At 49.1% G+C, this 12410-nt stretch overlaps 4 protein-coding genes and 1 non-coding gene across 5 annotated transcripts; 4 read left to right on the forward strand and 1 right to left on the reverse strand.

The window, feature by feature from the left end:
* Positions 1 to 173: 173 nt before the first annotated feature.
* On the forward strand, positions 174 to 3450 carry EDB82DRAFT_431562 (Hamartin protein-domain-containing protein; the record flags this gene model as incomplete). The annotated part of the gene is made up of 2 exons (XM_065607700.1): positions 174 to 944; positions 1039 to 3450. The coding sequence occupies 2 exons, from the start codon at positions 174 to 176 to the stop codon at positions 3448 to 3450; spliced, it is 3183 nt and encodes a 1060-aa protein (XP_065464174.1).
* A 224-nt stretch (positions 3451 to 3674) lies between these two features.
* Positions 3675 to 3769, forward strand: EDB82DRAFT_t191. The gene has a single exon. It is a non-coding gene; the product is annotated as a tRNA-Ile (tRNA).
* Positions 3770 to 5765: 1996 nt separating this feature from the next.
* On the forward strand, positions 5766 to 7297 carry EDB82DRAFT_268289 (P-loop containing nucleoside triphosphate hydrolase protein). The gene is made up of 2 exons (XM_025728519.2): positions 5766 to 6302; positions 6362 to 7297. The coding sequence occupies exons 1-2, from the start codon at positions 6110 to 6112 to the stop codon at positions 7093 to 7095; spliced, it is 927 nt and encodes a 308-aa protein (XP_025582878.1). The 5' UTR covers positions 5766 to 6109; the 3' UTR covers positions 7096 to 7297.
* A 582-nt stretch (positions 7298 to 7879) lies between these two features.
* EDB82DRAFT_527815 (Quinolinate phosphoribosyl transferase) lies at positions 7880 to 8815 on the forward strand (the record flags this gene model as incomplete). Its single annotated transcript, XM_025728521.1, has 2 exons — positions 7880 to 8687; positions 8739 to 8815. 2 exons carry the CDS (start codon positions 7880 to 7882, stop codon positions 8813 to 8815), a joined length of 885 nt encoding a protein of 294 aa, XP_025582880.1.
* Positions 8816 to 8957: 142 nt separating this feature from the next.
* On the reverse strand, positions 8958 to 11269 carry EDB82DRAFT_431724 (copper amine oxidase; the record flags this gene model as incomplete). The annotated part of the gene is made up of 3 exons (XM_065607703.1): positions 8958 to 9204; positions 9258 to 10878; positions 10930 to 11269. 3 exons carry the CDS (start codon positions 11267 to 11269, stop codon positions 8958 to 8960), a joined length of 2208 nt encoding a protein of 735 aa, XP_065464175.1.
* Between the last annotated feature and the right edge of the window lie 1141 nt (positions 11270 to 12410).

Genomic DNA, 12410 nt, shown 5'->3' on the forward strand with positions numbered 1-12410 from the left:
GAATCAGCTGCAAGGTTAACCGCGCCGCGCCGCGCCGTAAAATCATGCTGTCTTACTGAATAGCTTCACCTAGATTAAACCTCCAGCGGTATCAAAAACTCATTCCAGGATCCACATCCAAACGGGCCTCACCACCTCGGTCTGCTCACCTTGAGTCTCACGAGCCTGGTCGGATGAGGCCGTCACGCCAATCATGGCTTCATCGGCGTACGTCATATTACTCCCTGCAGAAAACTCCATCCAAATTCCAACCGTTCATCCACGCATCAACGCTGCGAGCTCCCCTTACCCCGCGACTCGTGCCTCATGATCTTCCATTTCATCTCCTCCTTTGGCTTCTGCAACACTCAACTCCCTCGAGAATTACTTGTCCGTTCCTCGCTGACACTCATCCCCACTTGTCTAGGTCGCTAAAGGACCTCTCAAAGGCGATCGTTGCCTACCTCTCGCAGCCAACCCCTTCCCTCCCCGACGACTTAGTACAGACTATCGATGCATATCTCCGCCGACACCAGAAGCAAGATGACGCTGCAGCCGATCGTCTGCAAGAGGAGCTGTTCTCCATCTTCGATAGACATGTCAAGGACAAACCTACCACTTTTGCGCCCTTCCTGACCATACTTCGCCAGCTGCTACCGACACTCCGGACTCCCGAGCGTATCTTTGCTTGGTGGGACTCTTGTTCTGCACTTCTGGCCAAGTCCTCTCCCGAGAAAGGAGTTGTGGAAGAGTCGCTGGCCAATATTATGGAGATAATCAAGATTGCGGAAGAGGATCATGATGGATCTGAAGCTGAGCTTGCTTCTAATCCGTTGATCGACCGTTTATTCACAGGATGGATGGAGAAACTCTATCCCTCTGTATCTGAAGCTCTATCAAATCTCGAGCCGAACGAAAGAATAACTCGGGAAGCTCTCGTACAGTTTGGGAAAAAGCATCCCAAGGTAGGCTTGTTCCCAACATCATGTTTGTGGTCTATTATCTAACTTGGACAAGGAACTCTTTACAGCTCTGGATCGTTATTTTGTCAAAAAGCAGTACCGCAAGGCTGTCTTGCGGTTTTTGGGTGACTACCTTCAGAGTCAGCCACCGCATCTTCATCAAATCTTACAAACACCACTATTCGCTGATATAATGAAGTGCTTGCTGCAGGACACCTCGACAACTATTGTATCAGCTGCACTGACAGTTCTCACAATGCTTCTACCCCAGATGCCAAGTTCGCTCGTGCCACATTTGCCTACACTATTCAACATTTATTCCAGGCTGCTGTTTTGGTCGCGAGAGCGAGCTGGAATAGTTGAGCCTCAGGCAGAGGACGCAGATGCAGCCAGCTGGGAGGAATGTGGTTACGAAGCAGAAGTTGATGACCACCCTATCTATCATCTTCTCAGTTACTATACCATTGTCTATGGTTTATATCCTATCAACTTCATGGACTATATCCGCAAACCCCAGAGATACTTACGACACGCCAACGTGGCTAACGCCAATGACATGGAAGTGCAACCCACTGAGATGCGGGATCAGTCTGAAAGGTTTCGTCGATGTCATTTACTTCATCCGAACTTTTTCACTCTCACAATTGATTCCGAAAAAAATGATTTTGGTCGTTGGATAAAGAGCGAGGCCTCAGAAGTTGTCGCTGAGTGCATGGCGTTGTGCACCCTGTCAGAGTCTGATCAATCTGTTGTGCATGCCTTATCCACTTCGGAGACTTTTACACTGAACGAGGGTCATGCTAAAGATGCTCAAGATCCATCACTCCACCGGCCAATAATTGAGGCTTCTGGTGGCTACCATTTGCCCATGTCTGCTAGCATGGATTCCATAGCGAGCAGTCGCCGGCCATCCGCGCTGGTTAGACGGGGGTCTCAGTCAAGCATCCCCTCTACTCGGAACTCTATTGATGCCAGGATAAGAGAGCCCAGTATCGACAGCCCAACATTGGGGCCTCACCTTGTCCAGTCGGCATCTCATACACAGCTGCAGGATATGATCCAATCCAATAAAGTCATCAAGTCTGGTCTCCATCAGTCCCTGGCCAACGACAGTGTACCGTCGCTCTCGCTCAGTAACCAAGACTCTGTTGCAGATCGGCCCGGCCCATCAACGTTGGGCGCACGCCCAACTGTCAGTACTCCTCTTTCATTGACTGAAACCAACACGCAAATATCTCATCTTCAACGTCAAATCCTGTTACTGCAGAATGACCTCAATTTTGAACGGTATCTGAAGCAGCAGCACATGGCGCACATTGGCGATTTGCGAAGACGGCATATGGACGAGGCAGTGACGGAGGCAGAGACCCAAAATCTCTTGATCACCAATCGTAATCTGAAGCATCGGTTCGAGGAGGCTAAGAAGGCAGAGATGCAGGTTCGGAAGGACTCCGAGAAGAGTCGTGCTCTAGCGAAGAAGTGGGAAGCCGACCTTTCCACTAAGCTTAAGAAGCTACGTGACGAGTCGAAGAAACTCAAGTCAGACTACGAAACCCTCCAGAAGGAGTTGGATAATTCGACGGCAGAGCGTGACAAGCTGAGGGTGCTCCTATGTGATGCTGAGGTCAAGGAAGTTAATTGGAAGCAGAACATGCAGTCAATTGAGCTTCACAGTGCTGAAATTGATCGGTTAAAGAGCGAAGTGGCCAGGCTCACAAGGGTGGAGCGTGACTACCAAGCCAAGGAACTGGAGCAACAGAGAGCCATTGCTGCTGCTACGGGAGCTGAGAACAAGATGGAGGCATTGAGTCTGCAACTCGCTAGCCGTGAAGGTGAAATAGATCGGACCAGGAAATTGTTTCAGGGCCAAATCGCAGCACTCCAGACTAAGTTATCCGAGGCCCTTGAAGAAAGAACTAGGCCATCTCGAGACAAGAAAGAGGCCATCGAGTCGACGCTCGCGGCAAGTCGAGAAAAGCAAGCTGAGTTACAAAGGCAGTGCGATCTTCTTATGCGCAAGTATACAGCCCTACAGTCATCTCTTCTGGATATGAAGACAGAAACAAAGCCCGGCCAGCTCAGGATCGAGACATCAAATTCATCAGAAGCTGAGCAGGGTTCTTTTTCTGTATCAACAAGCCCGGTCATGATGAAGACTAGACCGCCCCGTGTGCTGTCGAGTCCCGATGTTGCAGAAGGCACTGCATTCAATGTTACGCCGCCTCTTGATCAAAGGCTCGAAGCTGCGATATCGCCTAAATCAGCGGGTTGGACACATCCTCCAGGATCACCGGATACGTCGTCTCTTTCAATGAGTCCTGACCATCTCCGATTTGGGCGTGGAGAAGCAGGTCGGTTACTTGCGAGAAGCCACTCCGACCTGTTTGCTACTGCAACACAAAATCGGCTCCGGAAGGACTCGAAAGACAAGGGAAAGGACGAATCAAATGGCAAGAAGGATAAGAAACCGTCTGCGTTGAGGGGGATTCGAGGGTTTATGTATGAATGATGAGGCATGATATAGTTAGCAACTAGGAGCGGCAACGGATAGGCTAGGACCCGCTTGGATAGGGCGCATTTGATTTTGATAAATCCCCGAGGCTCGATGCCTTTTGCTTTCCTTTAACATAGATACCAGAGATAATATGTGGTTTCGCAAGTGAGTGAACGACAGAGCTGATTCTACTCAGGCTCATAAGCAGTAGACTGCGTGTCGTTTACAACAATTGGACGGCTTCCGTAGCTCAGTTGGTTAGAGCGTCGTACTAATACTTCAATCTGAATATTCAGTAATGCGAAGGTCTCAGGTTCAAGCCCTGGCGGGAGCAATCCCAACGCCTTCCGATTGTTATTTTTGAAATTCTGTACATCTATTTTTACTTCAGTCCTTCTGTCTCTCTATCTCCTGCTGGGATGGCACGGTCGAGCATTGTTGGATGAAGTCTAGAAAAGCACGGTGCCTTATGTAAACAGGGCTGAGTGGGATGCAGATGCGGGGTGAATGAGGATCTTAAATGGCCAACAGGGAAGGACCTTCTTCTCCTTCCGTTCTTATATATTTAACGCATTGGCGTCATTTCCGAGTAATGCCTTTGGCCATTTTAGATTGGCTGCTTGTTTCTGATAAAAATCACTCGCTTCATCCGAGGGGATTTCTTCTTTTTCAAATAAGATCGCGATCTGTGGACAGCTGAGCTCTTCATATTCGTTGTGTTTCTGACTGTGTCTTGTTGTACGTCATTCTGGACCCGACGTGACCATGTCTTGAGACATGTTTCTCGTCTGATGATTCAGATTTTGAGACCGTTCAGAGCTACGATGAAGATTGACCGGGATAGATGGGGTTTCTGCTTTTAGCTGACGCTCTAGATTTTCCAAAGATCAAGCCCGTGTCATTGTCTGTGTTGCGATGTGCGCATCCTTTATAGGAGATGGACAGGGGTCGATGTCTGTGAGCTTGCGGAGGAGAGATATGTATCTGGTGAGAATAAACCAGCGACACGTGATGGCGGTGAATTGCTATGTCAGTGAGAAAAAGAGGTCAGTTATCAGTCTAATATAGGTCAATTAGCAAACATCATACACGACCTTCAAAAGAAGACCGGAATAACAGACTGGTTCTGGATGTGACATTGGGTATGGTGTGCATCTACTGCAAGGCCGATCTGCTCGCGCCAGCCGCATGGATAATGATAATGATATTCCATGTCACCCAATCTGAGCGAATTATAGCTAGCCAGTGTATGTATGCAATCAGTCCCCCGCGTGCTAATAAGTGTTAGTCAAGCCGCTGGTTGGTTGGTTGGTCTGTTGAGTGAACCGCTCTCGCACAGTTGCATAAAGATGGGATAGGATAATTGCAGACATAGGCTGTGCTGTGCTGCACGCAAGAGAAAAGATGAAACTAGAAGATCAGAGCGGTGTAGGCGATTGAGCCGAGGAATGCGCATATCAAACGGGTTGGGAACTTTTGCAGAGAATGTCGGTTTGGCCTTGTTGGTGGTACCTGAAGGTCTGGTGATGAGAGACACTCGAGTCACTGACTACGTGGCCATTGTTCGTGGTTAAGTCGTGCAAATGATAAGAGTCTTTTATAGCGTTTCTTGGCCAAATTCCGTTGTTCTTATCGTGGTTGTGCTGGAATGTTGATTCTTTGCTCTGTAACAGGTACTCAACTGACAGGAACAAAAAAAGAAAGGCCGTTGGCTGGAATGACGTAGGATGTTTGTGACACGTGAAGGATAATGGCCGCTAGCGTATGTCGTCAGCGGACCTGAGGCTCCTGGCGGCCCCGCCATCGGGGGCATTTGTTTCAGTGGAGTTGCCCAGCGGTTCCAGTGTGTTGGGCCTGTAGAGGCGCCTGAAGCGACAAGGGCCCTAGGTTGAGTTGTTCTGGGGTATGTTGATATCATTAGGTTCCGTCGCATTGGATCAAACAATACGATGTGAAAAGCATTGCATTTAACGGGCCGTTGAAAGAGGCTTTTTTGTTTATTATTAAATTTTAGAGCCGAGTCACTGCTTATTTACTGTACAATTCTTGCCAAGAAAAGGACGGTTTACAGAGATTATTTGCTGCCTGGGCTTGACTCATTCTCTGTAATTGCCATTGTTGGTGGTTTGTAAACATTGCTATTGTCTGTCCCCCTTCTCATCACCGCATTCAGCCGCTAAACCTCGGGTCTACCAGCCACGCTGTGTCTCTTGACTCTCAAACACTAGACCTACATAGACTGATTCCATTTCTATATCAACGCTGCCTCCCGAAATATTTCTCGTTGAAATAAAAAACAACAAATACCTATACCTAGCAATAGTCTTGGCCTTGGCCTTCGCTACCTTTGTTCATACACACACCCACGAAATTTAAGCACCCGCTACCTACACACCACCACCACAAGACAAGGTCGAACCCGCTAGCCTACCTACTCTCTTTTTTCTTTTACGCCCGTCTTTTTTTCCACTTCTTTAAATATACTCATCTTGCTTCACCTATTTTCCCTTTCCCCTTCTTTTCTCTTTCCTTTTTTTGCTTCTTTCCTCCTTTTTCGTGCGACTCGGGTTTCCTTGCCCCCCTTTTCGCTCTCTTCGTCCTTTTTCAACGGGAGGATTCAACTCCATCCCCCCCCCCCCCACTTGGCAAAACGTCGCGGCCAACACCCACAATCATGTCGTCGCTCGAAGCCAAGATCGTCGTCCTCGGCGCTCAAGGCGTTGGGAAGACATCCCTGGTTATGAGATACTGTAAAGGCGCTTTCAACCCTGCTCAGATCACTTCCACCGTCGGCGCCAGCTTCCTCACAAAGCGCGTCGTCGACTCCGACTCAGATACCGTGGTGCGCCTCCAGATATGGGATACAGGTTGGTCTTGATAAGGAGTCCAAGAAGTCAGTTACCATAATACTAACGCAACCTCGCAGCCGGACAAGAGCGCTTTCGATCCATCTCTCGACTCTACTATCGTGGCGCAAATGCCTGTATTCTCTGCTACAGCATCACCGACGCGCAATCCTTTGCGGACATGGGTGTGTGGCTCATGGAACTACGGCGAAACCTTCCCCACGATGTTGTCCTTCATGTAGTTGGTACAAAAGCCGACATTGTCGCCCGCGAACCCTCAGCCCGCCAGGTCCCATTTGAACGATGTATCGCCTACGTCGCTGAGAACCTCGCTCCAGGCGTGGGTAGCACACCTCCCCCGACAGCGACTCCCTACCACATTCCTACGCCCATGTCGGGAGGCCAGGCCATGTCACCGCCATCCATGGAACTTCACAGTCCCAGTTCGAAGAGGAGCTCGGGCTTCTGGGCACAAGAAGTGGGGTGGGACGCCTGCCATGAAATCAGCGCCGAGACGGGTGAGGGTGTCGAAGAAGTATTCCGGGTCGTCACACGTAAACTTGTCGAGCAGAACCGCAAGATTCAGCAAGCTCTTCTGATGGCTACCGCTATTCCCGGTACACCAGGCTACGAAGCCGGTATGGACGGTGGCTACTTTGCGGGTGCTGATGCTCGGGGCAGTTTCCGTGTAGGCCGTGACCGTCGCAGCTGGCTATTCTCACCTGCTTTCTCCCCTGCCATAACAGTCGAGCAGGCGGGAACTCAAGAGCAAACAAATCCAGAAACTCGCAAGGAGACAAAGGGATGTTGTTGACGTTTTGGAACGACCCGGTTGGGAATTAGACGAAGAAGACACGGGCGAAGCGAAACGAAGCGAAACGATGTAGACGTTGTATGGACATAAGAAGTCATGCCAGCAACAACACCAGTAACAACGAATCTCCACGGCGACGATAGGAGATGAGCTTTAGGAGTTTCTTCGACGACTCAGCGCATTTGTTTGATACCCGGTCTCTGCCTTTTCCCTTTTTCACATTGGTCTTTTTTTGTATGCCGTATTTTGCGGTTTGGTTACTTACATAGTTGGGGTGTTATCAGGTCTTTTCCAATGCATGCATGGTCTTCCCTTTTTCTCATCTCATTCGACTCATGACTCCAGGCAGGTCCTCTTTTGTTTTTATTGTGTTTTTATCCATGTTTGGAGTTGGAGGATAAGGGTCATAGGAGCGCGATGAAGTAGATATATTTCTTTTGTTTTAGAATATAGCATATATTATTGCCCACGGTCGAGTTTGCTTGTTGAAACTTGAAAGATGATTGATAACTGGGCTTACAAGGGTCGTTGTAGACAGGAACTCGTTATGACCGATAACGAACAGAAGCTAAGCCGGCCCCATCCGATCCCCCACCCCCACTTGTTCCGGCATCTGGCGGGAGTTTAATGCGGGGGACATCCGACTCCGGCCGCTATCCGCTCGTCCTAGAAGCCTGTCGTCAGATACTTATTTTGTCGCAGATTTATTCTTCTCTCTTTAACCACCAATTCTTCAGTCTTCTTCGACTCGAAACTCTCCATTGCTGTCGCACATTTCTTAACAATGGCTCAACCCAAAGGAAACCTCGCAAACCTCCTCCCACCATCGTGGAAAACTTCGGTGACTGCATGGCTCGCTGAAGACACACCCTCCTTCGATTACGCCGGCTTCGTCGTTGGTGACGGTCCTCGCGTCGCTACCCTCTGGGGCAAATCGAGTGGTGTCATTGCTGGCCGCCCCTTCTTCGACGAGGTCTTTGCGCAATGCGGCTGCACGGTCGAATGGCACGCTGAGGAGGGGAATGATGTTGATTTGAGCAGTGGCAAGCACCGAGTCGCAACTGTCAAGGGTCCTGTACGCGGCATTCTCCTTGGGGAGAGAGTTGCGTTGAACACCCTTGCGCGATGCTCCGGTGTTGCGACCAAGAGTTCAAGGCTTGTATCTATTGCGCGCAAGGCTGGATACACGGGCGTGATTGCAGGAACACGAAAGACGACGCCGGGTTTCCGCCTTGTTGAAAAGTACGGCATGTTGGTTGGTGGTGCCGACGCTCACAGAATGGATCTTAGCGCCATGATTATGCTGAAGGACAACCATGTCTGGAGCCGGGGCAGTATCACTGATGCTGTCAAGGCTGCCAAGTCAGTCGGAGGATTCAGCATGAAGGTCGAGGTTGAAGTGCAGAGCGAGGCGGAGGCAGACGAGGCGATTGAAGCCGGTGCTGACGTTGTCATGCTGGATAACTTCACTGGCGATGGCGTCAAGGTTGCTTCTCGTAGTCTTAAGGAGCGCTGGCAAGGGAAGAGGCACTTCCTGTTGGAGGTTTCTGGCGGTCTTCAGGAGGATAACTTTGAAGCATATTTGTGCAATGGTAAGTGTCGCTCTATTCCTTATGATGTATTTACTAACTGCTGTGCTCCAGATGTCGATATTCTGTCAACAAGTTCGATTCACCAGGGTGTGCCGCACATAGACTTTTCACTCAAGATCGAGCACTAAGTCATAATAACAAAATAATGAATACCATACTACCCATTCAACAGCAACATTGTTCATGTAATATCTGTTAATTTACTATGAAGTCGATTTCGTCTCCGGGCCGTACTGACATTAGGTCAGTTGAACTGTCGTGCCTTATACCTCATACCTCAGTTCCATCGGCGACATGGGCACCCGCCATTCTAGCCTCAATACCGTTTTCTCCGCCTTGAAGATGGCTTGTGGGACTATTCTTCACCAAGGGTTCCTTCTCTCTTCCAACAACTTTCGTATTGTCACAGCAAGACACGAGCATGCTGCTCTCATTCCTTGTCGATGGGACGTCCAAGGCAGGGTTAGATGTGAAGAAGTCGGCAGGACGAAGATGGACCTGTTGGATTTCAACCGACCTATCTTCTCGTTAGCAATTCTGCACTGAAAATCAGGGTGACCAAACACAAACATGACAGGCCAATCCTCAACTCTCGGGTTGTGAGTGAGACCGAAGGATACCCACACGACGGGGCTACTTCGTCGGCCTTTCTTACAATCCCCACGATCACCATTCGTCGCCTCTCCATCACCCTCGTCTGTGAACCAGTCTCCTCTTTTGACCATATCAGACACTCCCCCAGCCTCGCCATTACTCTGGTTTGTGAACTCACCCGCCGCCCATAGCTCACCATCACGATAGCCAGTGAACCAGACGTTATGCTGAGCGAAAGGGGCTCTAGCGGCAGCCACGCTCGTCGCATCTGCTAACATCATCTGAGTCGCTGGTGGTATGAGCTTGTATCCCACTGGTCGACCTGACATAGCGTTGTGCTTTGTAGCATTCTCCAGTTTGATGAGACGGTTCAAACGTGGCTCAGCATCTGTCCATGAAGCCTTTGACACTTTGTTGCGCTCGACTTCGTACAAGTTTCCTCTTGGGTTGGTCTTTGGATCAACAGGTTTTCCGATGCTCTCTTCCACAACGATTTGCGTATCCTGGGCGTTATACGAATCAACGGCTGGGTCAATCCGTACTGAGAAAATATGCTGATGATTCTGTGCGAGAACACCAGGCGCAACCACATTGCCATACCGACTTGTCTTGTCCTCGTCTATCCCAACGACGCTGACAACGCCAGTTGCTCGAGTCTCAATAGTGATATTTCCAGCGAGACCAAGCTTGTATGCAAATATATATTCATAATTCGCAACTGTGACTATGAATTGCACGACGAGCTCTCTCATGCGCGTGACGACAGCTCTGTTGGTACGGAAGTTTGTGTGTTTCCACAAGATACCGTTGTCTTGCTCGTGCAAGCATATAACGGATTTTGCAGGGGTTGGTAGACCATCTGGACCAGCAAGATAGGAGTCGACATAATGAATTGCCCCGAGGCAGTCGCATCCTAGCTGAAGATTGTTGGCAGCTCTTCCGACACCTCCATCTCCAAGATCAAAAGCATGCTTGCGGTGAAAAGGCGGGCGAGGATCGCCGTATGGAACGGTCAGTTCGCTGTAGCTGAGACGATACAAGATACTTCGATTCTCGTAGCAGACGTCGTGAAGAACAGCACCCTCGCGCGGAGTAAATCCGAGACGGAACCGCCATTTCTGCCATTCGATCAAACCATCAGACGAGACCGTGAACGAGGCACCCTCAGGCTGTGTCACATTGAGAGGCTTCAGGTCTTCACGAAGGGGTCTGTCCAGTAGTTCTGGGACATGCTCTGCTGCGTGACTGTTTTGGAACAGATCCTTTGGCGATGCACCCCTTTCTTTGGCCTTGAAGTCATCGTCCGAGCTGCCTGTAGCAAGTCGATCAACACGAATGATGGTTCTCGTCTCCAGATCCATAACTGGAATGATAGGTATAGGATAGGCATAGTGGTTTGAGTCAGGATTGTTGTGAGATACATTCTTTCCAAAAACGAGGCCTTGCATGTAACGAGATGGATAGCCATCTTCAAAGGTTCCGCCGTATGGCCAAGGATCTATGCATACAGCGAAGCCTTCTGGCAGTGTGAACTCCGACATGGCGTCTTTAAAGAGCTGCGATTCAACACAGGCATCTTGAAATGTTTCGACCTCAACTCTTAGGCATAATTAGCAAATAGTTTAGTTCATGGACAAGTTGTGAACACACATTGCAATATTGGGATGCGCATATTGCTCGAGGACGGCTTTGGAGACAACCTCGCCTTTGTCCACATCAACAATTGTGCGAGTGTATTCTCTCGTGCCAGTAATGATGTCGTATTCGACCTCAGCACAACGTACAGGCCGAGGAGTCATCTCATCAAGACTGCCATTGTGCTCAGCGATCAAGAAGGGTACGAGATCATCCTTCTTGGGCTCCTGGAGCTGGATCGAACGAAAGAAGAGGGAGGTTTCGGGGCCATGGTGTTTCAATACACAGTTGCGAGCCATAACAAACTCGTCCCGAGAAAGTTGGGCCAGAGGGTGAGGCTTCGATTTCGTCATCGCTTATGCAGACACGGAGACGAAAGAAGGTGTAGAGAGAAGAGTCGAGCGACAGATGTAAAAAACGGTTTAGAAAGGCTTTATATCCAAGCACACCTACTTGAAAGGCATATGAAATACAACGTCTCATTCACCGAGCTGACTAGAAACATGCGAATCCATGCTATATATTTCTCTCTTGGCATGCCTGTTGCCGTCAGCTTGGCCCAACCATGAAGAAGCATCAGACATGATCCTCCACCAGGCTGCTTAAAACAGGCGTCATGTTCTGTAGAAAGCCACAAGCCAACATCATATCGGATAGCCAATAGCCGATGATTGGGCCCATAGGAGGAAGGTCGTCGAGGTTCGTTGTCGGTAGTCATCCTATTGTGGTACGTAAATGGTAACTTCCGGTTGATCAATGTCCCTCGCCTCGCCAAGTTGTGCCTTTGCCCCTGTTCCTTTTGAGGGAGAAGGAGGGAAGTGGTATCATGCGAGAATGCTTGCACTGCATCAATAGTTTAGGATGCATCAGTTAGGCGGAAACGTGCAGGTCGATTGGCCGTCAAATTGAGGTGTGAGCGATCTCAGCCATTACAGAACTACCATATCATATTCTAAGATGCCAACAACCGGTAATGACTCCGTCGTCAGGTTACTCATTTCATATCCTAAAACATTAAGGATGACTTTTCTGTTACTCAATACCTAGCGAGACATCATACTTCACAATGGTCAATAAGAATTTAGGCTGGTAGATTCTTTGGTGCTGAAGTAGATAGACATCTTAGACCATGCAGCACATCACAAATGTCATCACATAATCAAATCAACGGGAACAACTGTCAGCGAAATCATTGTGATATTCGTGTCTATCGACGTGCTTCTATGAGCATTGAACAAGTAATCAAATATGCTTTGGTAAACCCCAAGGCAGCCAAGACTCAGTCAACCCATATGTAACCTAGAGTCAGGCAATGAAGAGAAGACGCGACCTTGTAAAAAAAGCCAGCACAGACACTCATCGTTCACCCTCGCTCCTTACGCGCCATCCCTGTTTAATATCATTTTGTTTCATAGACGCCAGGCATGTAAAGTTAAGACCATGATGAGAAAGTTGGCCGTGTGGCCCAATGTTGAACGAAGAAGATCGTTAAGT

Source organism: Fusarium venenatum, assembly GCF_020744135.1.
Source record: "Fusarium venenatum strain MPI-CAGE-CH-0201 chromosome Unknown EDB82scaffold_3, whole genome shotgun sequence".
Taxonomy (NCBI): Eukaryota; Fungi; Ascomycota; class Sordariomycetes; order Hypocreales; family Nectriaceae; genus Fusarium; species Fusarium venenatum.